The 14,350-nt window shown below is 40.2% G+C and overlaps 1 protein-coding gene across 1 annotated transcript; it reads left to right on the forward strand.

The window, feature by feature from the left end:
* Positions 1-1,519: 1,519 nt before the first annotated feature.
* On the forward strand, positions 1,520-13,636 carry LOC105282678 (venom acid phosphatase Acph-1). Its single transcript, XM_011344867.3, has 7 exons — positions 1,520-5,176; positions 5,589-5,696; positions 6,448-6,713; positions 6,935-7,091; positions 7,182-7,305; positions 7,930-8,141; positions 8,255-13,636. Exons 1-7 carry the CDS (start codon positions 5,078-5,080, stop codon positions 8,525-8,527), a joined length of 1,239 nt encoding a protein of 412 aa, XP_011343169.1. The 5' UTR covers positions 1,520-5,077; the 3' UTR covers positions 8,528-13,636.
* Positions 13,637-14,350: the final 714 nt, after the last annotated feature.

A 14,350-nucleotide genomic window follows, 5' to 3' on the forward strand; every position in this document is an offset into this window, starting at 1 on the left:
GACGCGACGCAAGATGACCGATTATATTATCGATGACCCGACAAACGTGCAGCTGTATGGAGATTTCTCACCCTTCTCTCCCCCTCAATTAATATTCAATTTGCAGATGAAAAAGACAAACGCCGCATTTAGCTAAATGATAGACGAACGTTCGTACAATGATCGCGCAATCACGCGGCGTCGCGTCGTCGACGTCCTCAGGCTTCTCTTGCAGCGCACCGGGAATTACATGTGTAACTCAGGACTCGCGATCGATATCTCTCCATTTTTTTTCTATCGCATTTGCATTTCGCGCATGTGGAAACGCAGCTATGTTTTGTGTCACACGTGAATGGTATTAATAAGACTTGGAGCACATCCGGTATATCTGTTTTTCTCCTTTTCGTATCCTCTTTTTTCCTCTCATTTCATCGTACTCGTCAGCAGATCATCCAAGGTCATCACCTATGCACAGCCATGGAACGAACGCGCGATCGAATAATCAATACTAGAACGAGGAAGCAATATCGCGCGGCGTGCAACCACAAAAAGCGTGAACATCGGCAATATATTGGCGATGTGTGTCTCGTAAAAACAGGTCTGACCATCGTGTCACGTGTTCTTGTCGTGAATGAAGCCTGGATCTGAATCTTTCCAACACGCAAGTGACGATTAATGATATTTCAAGCCCAATGCGGAATAAGTGTCGTAATAAATATGTTTTGCAAGCCAAAATTTCGAAATCTTCTTCTCCTATACTTTTTATCTGTACATCATAATGTCTCATAAAATTACGCGCGCGTTGCATATTATTTTCTTAATAGCATTAACGCGTTTGCATAGGATAAGGATAACACAAGATAACATATTGTGATTTATGCAGCCTGCACAGATGCCAAATTGTATGCCTCGACTGTTTAATTCCTAACGAAACATGGTGCACATGTACAATATATATGTATGCGTGATCGGATCTACATTCAAGCAAAAGTTTTAAAAATTCTCGATCTCTCGACAGGAAGTAACGTACGAGGTACATCACGCTAAAAGTTGGCGCACAATTACGTTTTTGGTTGATCACTTTTGCAGTCTTGTGTCAAAGTTCTCATGATCCGATTAAAATTGAAGAACATTCAACGTTGCAAATGAGAGAATAAGACACATATTGCGTTATGTATATTACGCATCTCGAGATCTATGGCCGCATATAAAATGCCGAAGCGCATTTGCAATATTTATTAGCAAGACGGATGGAATTAATAGCAAAGTTCGTGGAACCGGTTGCAGATCGGATGATATTTCAAAGCTGTTTGTAAATGAGTGATTATATCCACTTGTTATCGTAAAATCCTTCTTTTTATTGTAAGTATACTGTAGGTATACTTTGTTGTTTGCAACTATTACATAATATGTTTGCAGTCTCGTTTGCAACTATTACGTATGATCAACTTCCACATTTTTCATTCCAATATTTTTTACTGTCTATTATTAGAAAATTAATTCTGAAATTATTTTGCATTCGTATAAACATCACAAGTTAAATCCTGGGTACGAGTAGCTTCGTAAATTGATTATAACGACTACAAGCGTGACTGGTTTATTTTTTATTTCCCAATCTACGTGCCCGCATAATGACGCGGATTTTTATATTCATGTCACTCCCACAACTCATTATGTACATGATATAATGTGGGCGTAATTCTTTTTTTCTACATTGGGAATCAAGTAACGTGTTCCATTGCCGAGAATAAAACGTGTCTCTTAATTTTTCTTTTCTTTATTTCTGTCGACAATTAATTTGATTAAATGACGTTTCTTTTTTTTAAAGTAACGTTAGACTGGTTTCAAAATTTGACCTAATTAATAGCTTTGAACAGCTGGATGATTATATTGTAATCCTGCTTCATATCAGTTTCCATATAGAAAGTTGTCAAGTTGTCATAATCAAACTAATCAGATATTAAAATTTCAACAAGAGAAAATCAATAATACTCAATAGCAAACAAATAACTGTGACATTTATTGTTAAATATTGGTCGTATATCTGACCTGAAAATATATGGTTTCAATCCTGAATAATGTTATAAAGTGTCCTAGAAAATCGGGAAATATTATCGGAGCATTATTCGATATTCACCTTTTACGTAATATTGTTATCAACGTACAGAGATGAGGTCTTTCATTAATTTTACGAGCAAAAATTGCATTCAGTTCCAGGTCATGTAAGAATTTTTTTCCCCTGTTATAGTCCGCAGAACGCGGTGTTGTAAAATTTATAACGATTTGTTATGACAAAAACCGCAATAAAAAATTGACGATCCAAGATATTTCGTTGAAAAATCGATACTGTTAAGCGACGAATCGTCAAATAATGGCAGAATTTTCATCAGCTTCCTTACTTTAACGAAACATGAGACATAATTATCATGTAAAAGTAAATAACTATTGCATTAGCACTAACGATTCAAGTAAGCTAGGAATTATAAGAAGCACGGAAGGTTAGGCATTAAGGCATTAAGTGAATTGTACTGTCACTTATACAGAGCTATAGCAAGAATCTTGTTGAATGAAGGCCGCGCGAAAGTCGTTCCCTTCGCGTAATTTCAATACGCGGATACGTAATTACATTTGATCTCGTTTAGTTGATCTTGCGCTAAAATAGCATTGACCTCATACGTATATACAAACGTATGCGATAAATTATATTATTTTACATCTGCTTTTATATACAAATATCGATAGGCGATAATAAAATACGTTACATTTCGATTGCGAAACAAGTGATGGTGAATTTCGTAACTCGTCTATACGATTCATGGATCTTCCGGATATGACGCGTTACGGAATAAAATTTCATCACTCGCGGATCATTTACAAAGTTATGAACCGTGACCGAAGGAACATGTGACTTGCAAATTTACAGCAAAAACTATAACGACTAAATATCTTCGAAACGCTTCGAGATATTGCAAAGTCCTTCAGGAATCTCGTGTTGGAGAAGCCATTTTTGCGTGAGAGCGCAGGGTGCACAAAGTCTATAATATAATCAACCTGATTAATAAACGTGTATGCTATAATCATATAACGGCTTACTCCTTCCCTCTCTCTCTCTCTCTATTTCTCTGTGTCTCACGTAGCTAGTCTAGTTATTGATTACACATAATTGCGCGGGATGGTCGAGCCCATCGTGGTCGGTTAATTATGAAATCACACCTGCATTACTCGCCAACTCGACAAAAACTCGAAACAAAAAGTTGAACGATGCAATTTTAATGTTATTGACTAGAATCGATATTAATTATAATGACGACAAATGACAGTTATAATATCAACGAAGCTTGAATTTTTAATGCCGCGCACCTTGCAACATGCAACAATCAATTCGACTATCTGTAGTCTTTCATGCGCGAAATATACGCACGACCAAGATAGACTTTTTTATGCATGTCACGTGTAAGCGATTATTCCAGTAACATTGCAAATTAAGTTGCAATTATTTCACGGCTATTACTCATTGCCTCGAGTAAACCGCGTCCTGTCAAGCAGACGTCAAATCGGGGATCCACAATGTCGAATCAGAAATAGATCTCCAATTACGCATGTGAACTTTATTCCTTCTTCAGAGATGCTCTTAGATTTTCCCGATTTCCATGAATTGTATTACGGAAGGAAAATCCAGTGCGTGCGGTCAAGTCAGACGAGAGCGTGTGATGATTCTATGGAATGTACCGCAAACATAAAACGACAGGATGGCTCGACGATGTCTTTGTACTCGCAGTCTCGTCCGGATCGTGAATCATTAGACATTCTTGGATCTTTATGAGTCGTCCGGAACAAATGACAAAAGTCATTCTACGAAAGGAATAAAAATCTGGAACAAGGAAACGCAATAACAGAATAATTCGAGATTATGAAAGAAAAGAATGTGTGAAAGAAAACTCGTATTTTAAAACTTAAAATTGGTAAATGTTAAAATAAACACGCTATGTTGGTTTCAAAAGTCAGGTTCCTATCCTTGACATTTTAATAATGCAACATTCGTATCCAAACTAGCCGGTTTAGATTTACTCCACGCCTGCACTTGACACGAGATATTAGAATGAATTTAATACGTCAATATATCGCAGAAATAACTGCATTTCAATAAATCGCGAAGAAATATATAAAAAGTGTTTTGAAATATTTTATATTTTCAACAATATATATCGTATAAAGAAGAATATATCAAGTTTACGTACACAACGAGTAAAATGATGCAATTTAGGTAATTAAGCTCATCATAAAGCCAACAGCTGCGAAAGTTGTTGAATTTTAATACTCGATATAATATATACGACAAAGAATTATGGACATGACGAAATGAAAAATTCCGAGAAAAACGCTTCTTGACCCCGAAAAACTTTGAAAATTCGTAAATCACATGATTTATGATAACGGTTCCGAAGGAGCAGATCCGTATTGTTATCTGCACATAAGTAGATAAAATCATCTCAAATGATGAGGCATTTACAAAACTCGTACATTTAGCACATACGTGAATGAGCGAGAACTCGTTTTTCAGTTGATAAAAAAACGTTGCATACATCAAAGGTAAATGAGATAAGTGATAAGATTCAATATGATAAAATAAACGTGTCATCAATTTATTCTTAACTACAGTCGAGTTTGCAATATAAAATTAATAACGATCGTAGAATTTTTACGAGAAATGTCGTCCGACAGGATTGGAGCATTTGTTCTAAAAATGGCAGAGGATTCCCAACACGAGATCTCGTCAGTTGCGGTTTTGCGTGGGTTTCCTGCTCTTTGCTTACGCGTCCTTCGAGGAAGGCGACGTTCGACGTCAGGAAAAAAGATCGGACTGCTCACTGAGAGCGGGGAACTTGCTAATAAAAATCATCGGAATTGCGAGCTTGTTCGACTGTTCCTTATCCCACCCCCACTCGCAGGTACCAGCAGAGAGGCGAGAGTAGAAATATAAACACCATCCGCAGATTGTGCCGTGAAATCGTCGATTCTGTGCGCAACTGTCGTCTGAGCTTGATTTAAGTATTGAAAGTGTCCGATCCGATAGTGCCCTCGGGCAAACGTTGCAAAGATGCTTCTGACAAAATTAACGATATTTGCGGCGTTTTTGATCAGCCTCACCGTAGCAGCTTCGACCAATCCTGATGTGGAACTGCAGCTACTTCACGTGGTAAAGAATTCATTTTTCGAAAACGTTGCGCACGTAACATCTGTCTCGTTCCTCAGAGAATCGTGTGTACGATGTAGTGAAAAAAAATCTTGTCCCGTTCGAACGTCCGATTTTTCGAAATTTTTATAAACGCGCGCGGTAAAGAACTCGTTCGATAGTTGTTTTTTTTTCCTGAAAGTGTGAAAACGCGAGTGTCAATCGTTATGCGCCGATAAAAGCTCAACACACACTTGCATCGCACAGTTGCGCAGATATGAAAAAGTTTTCGAGAGAAATTAAAAAGTTGCGCAAAAATGATCCCTCGCGCGAGACGTGTAACAAAACATTTGCATTATCGTGACCATCTGTGCAGTGACAGTGATGATAACGGATGATGACGGCGTAACTTATATAAGTATGTTCTGTTTCGAAGGTATTTCGCCACGGTGACAAAGTGCCCCATCGAGAGTTCCAGAACTACCCTAATGATCCGTACCGCGAGCACTCTTACTATCCGATGGGCAACGGTGATTTGACCAACGTGAGTAGAAATTTCGGTAATTAGAGATAAAATAATACATCACGTAATTAAGCCCCCATACACTTTGTGTATGGCTGCAGTTACTAGCAATTTCAGGATTTTTTCTTAGAGATTCGTTTGTTGTAGTATATTATTCTCGTAGAGTATACATATATTTCCGAAATGGTAATCGATTTTGAAGCATACGTGATAAAATTACGTAAAACACTATCATATGTAAATTCTCGTTTGTCGTACAAAATTCTTATCTTTTTTATGGTTATGCAACGCGATGTGGATTTACGAGGCTTTGATGTTGTCTCCGTCTTTTAAGCCGAAACATAATTCCCGCGAAATAAAAAATGCAGAATACAGATTCTCCAAACGTCAACGAATATTAATTATTCGCATTTTTCGCAGCGAATATAATTTATTCATATATATCCATATTGATTCTAATTTAGTGAAATTGCTTTCTGGCAGAAAAGAATAATAACTGTGTTTTAAAAAGTCTAACAATCCCGTTGGCGCGCAGTTTCTTAAAGTTAGAAAGTTTTATAACGTCTCACACGATTATCCGAACATCTGCACATCGAGATGATTGCCAGAATTGATCGACGAGTCACTAAAATAGCAATTAGCAATTCGAATATTAATGATCTCAAAGCTAGAATGAGAAATTTAATCTAATGCGGATCTAAAAAGATACGCGTAATTATCCGATATTTATTCGGTACCTACTGTTCAAATGCAATGTCTCTCGTACAATTAGGAAGGCAAGATGCGGGAGTACAGGATCGGAACGATGCTGCGCGAGAGATACGATCAATATATCGGTCCGAATTATTGGCCGGCCAAGATCTATGCCCGATCCACGGAAGTCCCGCGGACTCAGCTGTCTCTCCAGTTGGTCTTGGCGGGATTATTCCCGCCCTCCGAGAGGCAAACCTGGAATCCGCACTTGCCCTGGATTCCGGCATGGACGTTCTTCGTGCCGTACGAGGCTGACAACCTCTTGTTTCCGCATTATTGTCATCGGTAAGTAACTTTACAGGAAATTGGTCACGGAGACACGATAACAGAATCAGATCCTTAAATCTTTTTCACAGAATCATTTTTCGTTGATTTTCTTTGTCACGGATATTTTTTATCCTCTATTTAGCTTCTTCTCTATATTACAAAATGTATGTAATAATGCACTGATTTACATAAACAAGGAGGAAACGCTTTAAAAATTTTTGCTTTTCATTGTTTTCTAGCTATAAAGAAGAGTATAAACGATTTCTTCAATTGGAAGATACGAAAGAGATGATCAATAGATATAAGAATGTAATGGATTACTTGACGGATCACTCTGGCAAACTGATTGATAATACGGGAGCGGTTGCTCATATGTACAATTTACTGAAGGAAGAGGTATAGATGATCATTTCGAAATAACATTTCGTCTACAATATATTTCTACTAGTTTCAGATCCTTATTATACATAATATAAATATTTACAGGCTGCTCAAAATCTAACGCTGCCAAGATGGACCGAAAACGTTTTCCCAGATCCAATGAAAGAGATAATAAAGTTGGACTTTAAACTTCGATCAGATACAACAACCTTGAGGAGATTGAACGGAGGTTAGTATAATTGCTATGCAGATGTATTTGAGATAAGATCGCCAAACTTTAATAGTGTTATTCTGTTTACCTTTAGAGATGTCACATGATCATAATTCTTTGTCAAGTTATAAACAGATTTCTTGTATTAAAGAAAGGCCCGCAGCATTACACGCGACTAGAGATATATAGATATTAATATTAATCTTTTCTACATCAATAACAGTCAGTCGTTGCGCCTTTTAAAAATCGGTAAATCAATGATATAATAATGTAACAATTTGACATGAATCTCTGTATATCGAAATATTATAGATGTATAAATTCAGATTGTATTTGAGTTTATGAAACGTCTCTGTGTGCAACACGCATTTCTGCATCGCTGCATGAAAAGGAACTTATTTTCAACAATTCCTTTCAGACAAAAGGAGAAACGATATTCATCTTAAGATCAAATAAATTTCTTAGGCATTCTTGGCAACATTCCGTCACAGATAAAGATAAATTTACAATTCGAAACGAATGCAGAAAGAATGCTTTCTCTGTGATTCCTTTTTTATTCTCAAAATGAAACATGCTGGAAAAGAGTTTAATAGTCTACTCAGAAATCAAATTTTCAACTATAAGTGACATTGACGTCCACAGGTATTTTACTTCGCAAGATGGTGGATGACATCCGGGAACACCAGACGGGAAAAATGCCACAGGATAGAAAAGCTTTTCTATTTGGCAGCCACGAAGTCAATGTTGCTGCCGTTGCCTACGCATTAGGAACAAACGAACCAGCCGTCCCTGCTTATGGTTCCACGATTATTTTAGAGACCCTCCGAGACAAGGCGGGACTGTACTACATTCGAGTATGTTACATGTTATGTTTCGATATCAATCAAATATACCGACTATTAAAAGTTCCACTCACAATCAGTGCAATCGATAATACAATCGTAATTACATACGTCCCTTTTCACAGGTTTTGCTGTGGACTGGCGTTACGGAGCAATTAATCACTCAGACGATCCCCGGTTGCACCGAATTGTGTCCCTTCGAGAAATTCCTTGATATTGTAAAGGACGTTCTGCCGAACGACGATGAGTATTATTGCAGGCGAAACAAAACGATAGAAGATATTAAACCGAACGTGCATCATCGATCGTCCGCGACGTGCGTCGCCGATGACAGGACATGGCGGTACATCTATCTCATCGCTCTACTTGCGTTCACGTCGAAATTTATACAAAAATAATTTCCATCGATGCATGTGTATATTCTAAATATTTATTTATTCTTTGTTCTGAGGTTTTTTACTTTTTTCTGCGATAAAAAAATAGAGAATCAGTTACATGAGATCTTAACTCGGGAAATTGTTGCGAAAATAATCGGCGCGTCTCGCGCTCTGACCTGATATCCATATCGGAAATACTTCACCAAACTACGAACTATCGAGAGCATTCAGAAAATCCGACGAGGTTGCGGCTATGCGTTTCGCTGCGGTTAGCGCGTTGATGCATTTTACCACACGCGTTGTTACGAGCCATTGTACATATGTAAATAGCTATCGGTGTATCGATTTTATGGTACAGTAGATACAGTCGATCATTCGAAAACAGACACGTCATTCATAGATGCATATTATCAAAAACACGTGAGAGTTTCGAAACGGATGTTGCACTTAAATCACTCACGTTCATAGATAAATTAGACGTTGTCGATAAAAGTCAGCTACATCATTAAACGACACTTTTCACTGCCATAAACATTCAGGAGATTCGCACTACCATCGCGTTAATTTTTCTATTCATTTCAAACAGAACATTGTATTTACGACACTGCATAAAAATCAATAAAGTTCAAGTGATATTAAATCAATTAAATTTGTTAAAACGTGTTTCATTTGCCCATCTTTTTAATGTACTCACATCTCAGTGAACATATCGTGAATAACACGTGAGTACCAGTATCTCTTCAACATCGCATCGTAGAAATTAAACTTATATTTAAAATATGCAGTTAAACGTTTTATGAGAAAAGCCAACAAAGAGAAAATCAAGGAGAAAATAGTACGGTGACCTGAAGCTATAAAAAATGAACGTCAACGTGACAGTTTAATGTCACAGATACCGTAATCGGATTAAGTTTTCCGATCTGGCAAATGCGAAATTGGAGCAAATTTGATTCCGAAACGAACAGTCCGGTTCTCCTATTTCCGTTGAGGTGAAGAGTTCAAGAACCTGTACGCGATCGAATAGCGGCTTTCACGTAAACTCGCGGAGATGGAAATAGACGCACCATTTTCTTGCCGATCGATTCGTCGCCTGACTCGGAGCGTCGCGTTAAAAACTGTAAGGACAAGAAACGGATGCAATTGATCCATTTGCGACGTTCAACATTTACGACGTGCCGATCTGGATTATCGCGCGCGAGAGTTTGAGAGACACTGGCGCGGTTAGCGCGATCCTTCGCCGCCGTTTTTCGTTCTGCATGGAATCAAGCATCCCGGCGCGGATACGCGCGCCAGGAGGGGTCCCTGCACTTGCGTTACGGTGATTCACCTTGCGTGGCGAAACTACGAATGCTCGTGCATCTGGGATGCACCCGTTAAGGATCACGTTTCGTATCAAGCGCGTTATTTACATAACGACGGTTCTTGATAGCACGCTGCGCGCCGAAGTACCATCGGACAAATGATACGCTTGTTTCGTGCACTTGCGTTATCAAGAAGATTCATGCGTCCGCGACGATCGCTACATCCGATTCGAAGCGACGAGCATTGCTCGCATTAACCGCGAATAGCCGCCGTCGTTGAAAGTAAACCTCGTAAATAAATCATTTGCAGCGAGATGTATCTGGTTAGCCCGCTTTACGCGACCGCGGGCGCACTCTCCGTCTTTGCGCTGATATAGCACGCGTTTCAGACATTAGACATCAATTTAAATCTCGGATAATACGCTAGCTTATCTTCCACAAAGAGCAAACCGAGCGGAGAATTCCAAATCGAGAGAAGCGCTTTCGGTATGAATGCGAACGCAATTTGCCGCCTCTGGCCTCTGGTAATCCAGTGTGTACTGTTCGATAAAGGCGCTGCAAGTAACCGCTACACCAATTTACGCGAAATTGTGTGTACACATACTGTGCAAGTACATCGCTCAATATACATAATTAACAACGTTGAATTATTAAATCTCGTATCTAGACGGCTCGTTAGCACGATCGGTAACATTGGTTTGTTCCTCGTATGTTTCCCCAAGGACTTTATATTGTACATGTGAGGCTTATCTTGGAACCTTGTTGGAAAAAAGGATGCGATCTTTTCAGCCTTTTGCTCCAAAATTTACTGCCAATTTAATGCATACACAAAAATATTTGAAATATTTTCGTGACACTGATAAATTCTTTTAAACATTTGTTTTAAGTGAATTGAGATTCTCCTGTCAAATCTCATTCGTGAATGACACGAATGGTGGTCACGCGACGACGTTCAGAAATGCGCGTGTCTCGTTATGAGAGATGGCACATTACGTATAAAGGTGAAGGTGTGGGAATGCATACCACCGATGAGCGGCAGGTAATGTCCTCTCAAGGCGAGGTTTCTCAATAGGCACGCGATTGTTTAAGTGGCAAGCGCAGATACGTTAGCATCGCGGGGGGAATTTCCAGTTTGCGTTACGCGAATTCCACTGTACCGTATTTATTTGCTGCTATTCCAATATTTTTCGCATTTTGTCGATTGCCGAGAAGCATACTGCGCGTAATTTCATTTAAAAAAAAACAAAAAAACAAAATACAACATGAATTTATTCATGCGAATCGAAATACAAAAGTATAGACGGAAAGATTGAAATAGATGGGGAAAAATTGACATGAGTTAACAGTAACACGCGCAATTTCTTTTTCTTCTTTTCTCATTTGTCATGTATGATGAATAACAAGTGACAAACAACGGTAACAAGTCACGTATTTCTCATAAGCCCTTTCTTTGGCGTCGCATATTTCGCGAATAAAAGATGCTGCACATTCCTATCACGAGTATTCAAGCGTCTACCGTTATTGAAGAGGCTTAAAATTCGTGCTCATAAAATACAGTGTCTGTATAGAGACTCTGCTTTGATGTATTTCAGCTTATCTTCTCATCTTCAAATTCTGCCTTTTGTGATAAACGAAACGGAAAATGTATGTACGCGCGCGTTCTCAAGCAAAAAGCGGAATGTCACACCCGATCGAATGGGATCGAATTGTCGGAAATATCGGGCAAAGTAAGTGGAGAAAGGCGGTAATGATCGCGATTGTTACGAAGAGTGACGAAGGAGGACCATTGTTTGCATTTTACGACGAGGTGCGCGCGCGACCGTGAGCACAGAACCACTGCAGCTTCTTTACCGCCGTGTAATTTAAGTCGTGCGTAAGTACGCAGACTTTTCTAGGCGTAAAATCTACCTCCGTGACGATTACATCATCCGAGGCTCGCATATAAAGCGACGGAGTGCTGCGGTTTTCCAGGTAATAAGTTATTCATCGGCTCCGATGACAAGTAAACACCGGATTGGATCTTTCGACGATGAATAAGGACCAACACGCTTTGACGCGATTTTGTTCTTGTGTGTGCCAGGATCGTTCGTTGTAATTAAAATTGTAATGAAAAATGTTCGTTCCGCGCGTATTGTTATTTTCTACTGCGACAACATGCCAAAATTCTGGCGGAATACCTTCTGCCTCGCGAATACTAATGGCGAAATCGCGTCTGCGGTACGCGAGCAAGTGCACTATCAACAGCAACTACGTTAAACTGGCAAATGCATTTTGTGTGTTTCGGCAGGATTGTACTCTCGCGTTGCGTTGCGATCTTGTCGAATCGCCGCGATATTTCTCCGCGACCGGAGCGCGAAAAACGTTCGAAAGCGTCGCAAATCGAGACGCCGACGAGATGAAATCCCATGATATGTGAATCAACGATGTTCCAATGAAATCATCGAGATGCAATCTTGACGTAAGTTCTAAAATTTCTCCAAGCTGCCAATGCGTAACGGATAGAAATAATATACCAGGTAAGCAATTCCCCCCCCCCTCTCTCTCTTTCCTGTAACGTCGATCACGCAAGAGATCAGTCTCTACGAGTGCATAATAGTGATTTATCGATAGATCGTGTCGTTTGTAAAGTGTCTCCCTCTTCAACTATGCGATAACTCGCATAACATCACGATAATTGCGACACGTGAATTGGAACGTGCGACGACGTAGTCGACGATGCCCATTATCGCATCGGATACGTGACGTACAGTTAATTAATTCCCGAGAACCGATGGGAATCGCGCAACGACCGAATAGTTTTCGGAGTTACCAGGCTAATTACTCTCGCCTAAGACAAGATCGAACGACAACGAGCAGATAACACGAGTTGCGTCCGCGCAACTTGTTTAATCGATCCAACTCTTGCTCGGAGAAAGAACTACAGAGATACGCGAGACTGGTTTATCGAATTGCCGGCGAGCTGCGCGCCGACTCGTCGAAATTTCAAGTAGATTGGAAAATTGTGATGGACGACGCGCGAAAACGTGTGTGAATCACGTTTAATCGTATACGCGTCGTCGTTTTATGTAACGCGCTAACGAAATGCAGACGGACGCGTCGCTTTCGCAGTCCTCGTTATAAATAAACATCAGAAGGTTACGTTATAACGAAGCGTGCATTCTCAGCCGGTACGGCTAACGCGATGGAAGATTTGCATCTATACAGGATTTGCAAAGACTCACTCTGAATGCTGGATGCTGCTTTCACTGTCTCCTGCTACGTGGAGTTACATGCTCGGGATCGACGTGGTGTCCGCGTGGTGGTGCGTTGCACTTTGAAAATGCAGGACGGATGCGCTGCACACACGAATCGGAGCCACACCGGCGAAACGTTTTCGCTCTCGTCTCGGGCGCACTGACCGAATCGCGAGGAACGCTCGGACCGTGCCGTTTAATCTCGCCGCGTTTCGTTTATTCGGCTGCAAGACCGCGGAACTGCCGAAATGTCACGAGGCATTGGCGAATGCATGACAGGTAACGCGTGTTCGCGAGCGCGCGCGCACTTCGCCAGGTTGATTCCGCTGTCACGCCTCGGGCCTTCGCGGTAGTGCATCGTAGGCAGCAGGTGCCAGGTAAGGAGCTAGGAATCCAGGTGCCCTTGCTGCCGGCGACGTCATTACGCGGCTGCGACTCGCTTTCGCAATTTTCGCGGCGCGCAATGGCGGTTTGCGCAGCCGCATGCCGCTCTACTGGGTGTCAAGCGAGGAACGGCCGATGCTGATCGAGCACTGCGCATCGCTATTAAAGAGAAAGAAAAAAATTTTTTTAATGCAATTATAAATTACACGAGTTAAAAATAGAAAAATCGGAAAAAAATGAAAGTCTCCTCTCTTAACTGTCTCGTTTCGTGCATGGAGACGTTAGATGGGCGCAGAGTTGAACTTTGATCGTTGGAAGGTACAATTCTGCGCTTGCCGTGCGTTAATCGAGGTCATAGTTTTAAACGAGTATACGCGCATTCGCGTATACTTCCAAGTTTTACTTTTCAACTCTTCCTGAAGGTTTGCAGCATCCTGATTCTCAGTTACGATAATCATCGCTGAATTTCGTTTCTAGTGCAACACACCGCCGTCACAAAGTCGCCATTTTAAGCTAACGCCAGACTCTATTAGATTCGTAATTTGCGATTCATGATTCATGTATACATTCGGGAAAATTCGTTATTCATCAGTGTAAACCTTCCTATTAATAACACTATTCGCGATTCGCAGTACATCATTCATAATTCGAATGGATTAATTCGTAATGATTCAAATCAATGCGAATAGCGAATCGCACATGACGAATTGATGAATTTTCCCTCCACATTATTCACAAATATACGAATTACGAATCGCGCGTAGTTTGGCGCTAGCTTTAGATTGCAATTTTCACGAGTCGCTGAAATCGATCGTTTGAGCGACAAAAGGATCATGACGACTTTTGTCGCTGAACTATTAAAGCGGTAACTTTGTACATGAAAAAGGATAGGAACAAAATTAAAAGTTGAACTACAGATTTCGCAT

Source organism: Ooceraea biroi, chromosome 4 (genome assembly GCF_003672135.1).
Source record: "Ooceraea biroi isolate clonal line C1 chromosome 4, Obir_v5.4, whole genome shotgun sequence".
Lineage (NCBI taxonomy): Eukaryota > Metazoa > Arthropoda > Insecta > Hymenoptera > Formicidae > Ooceraea > Ooceraea biroi.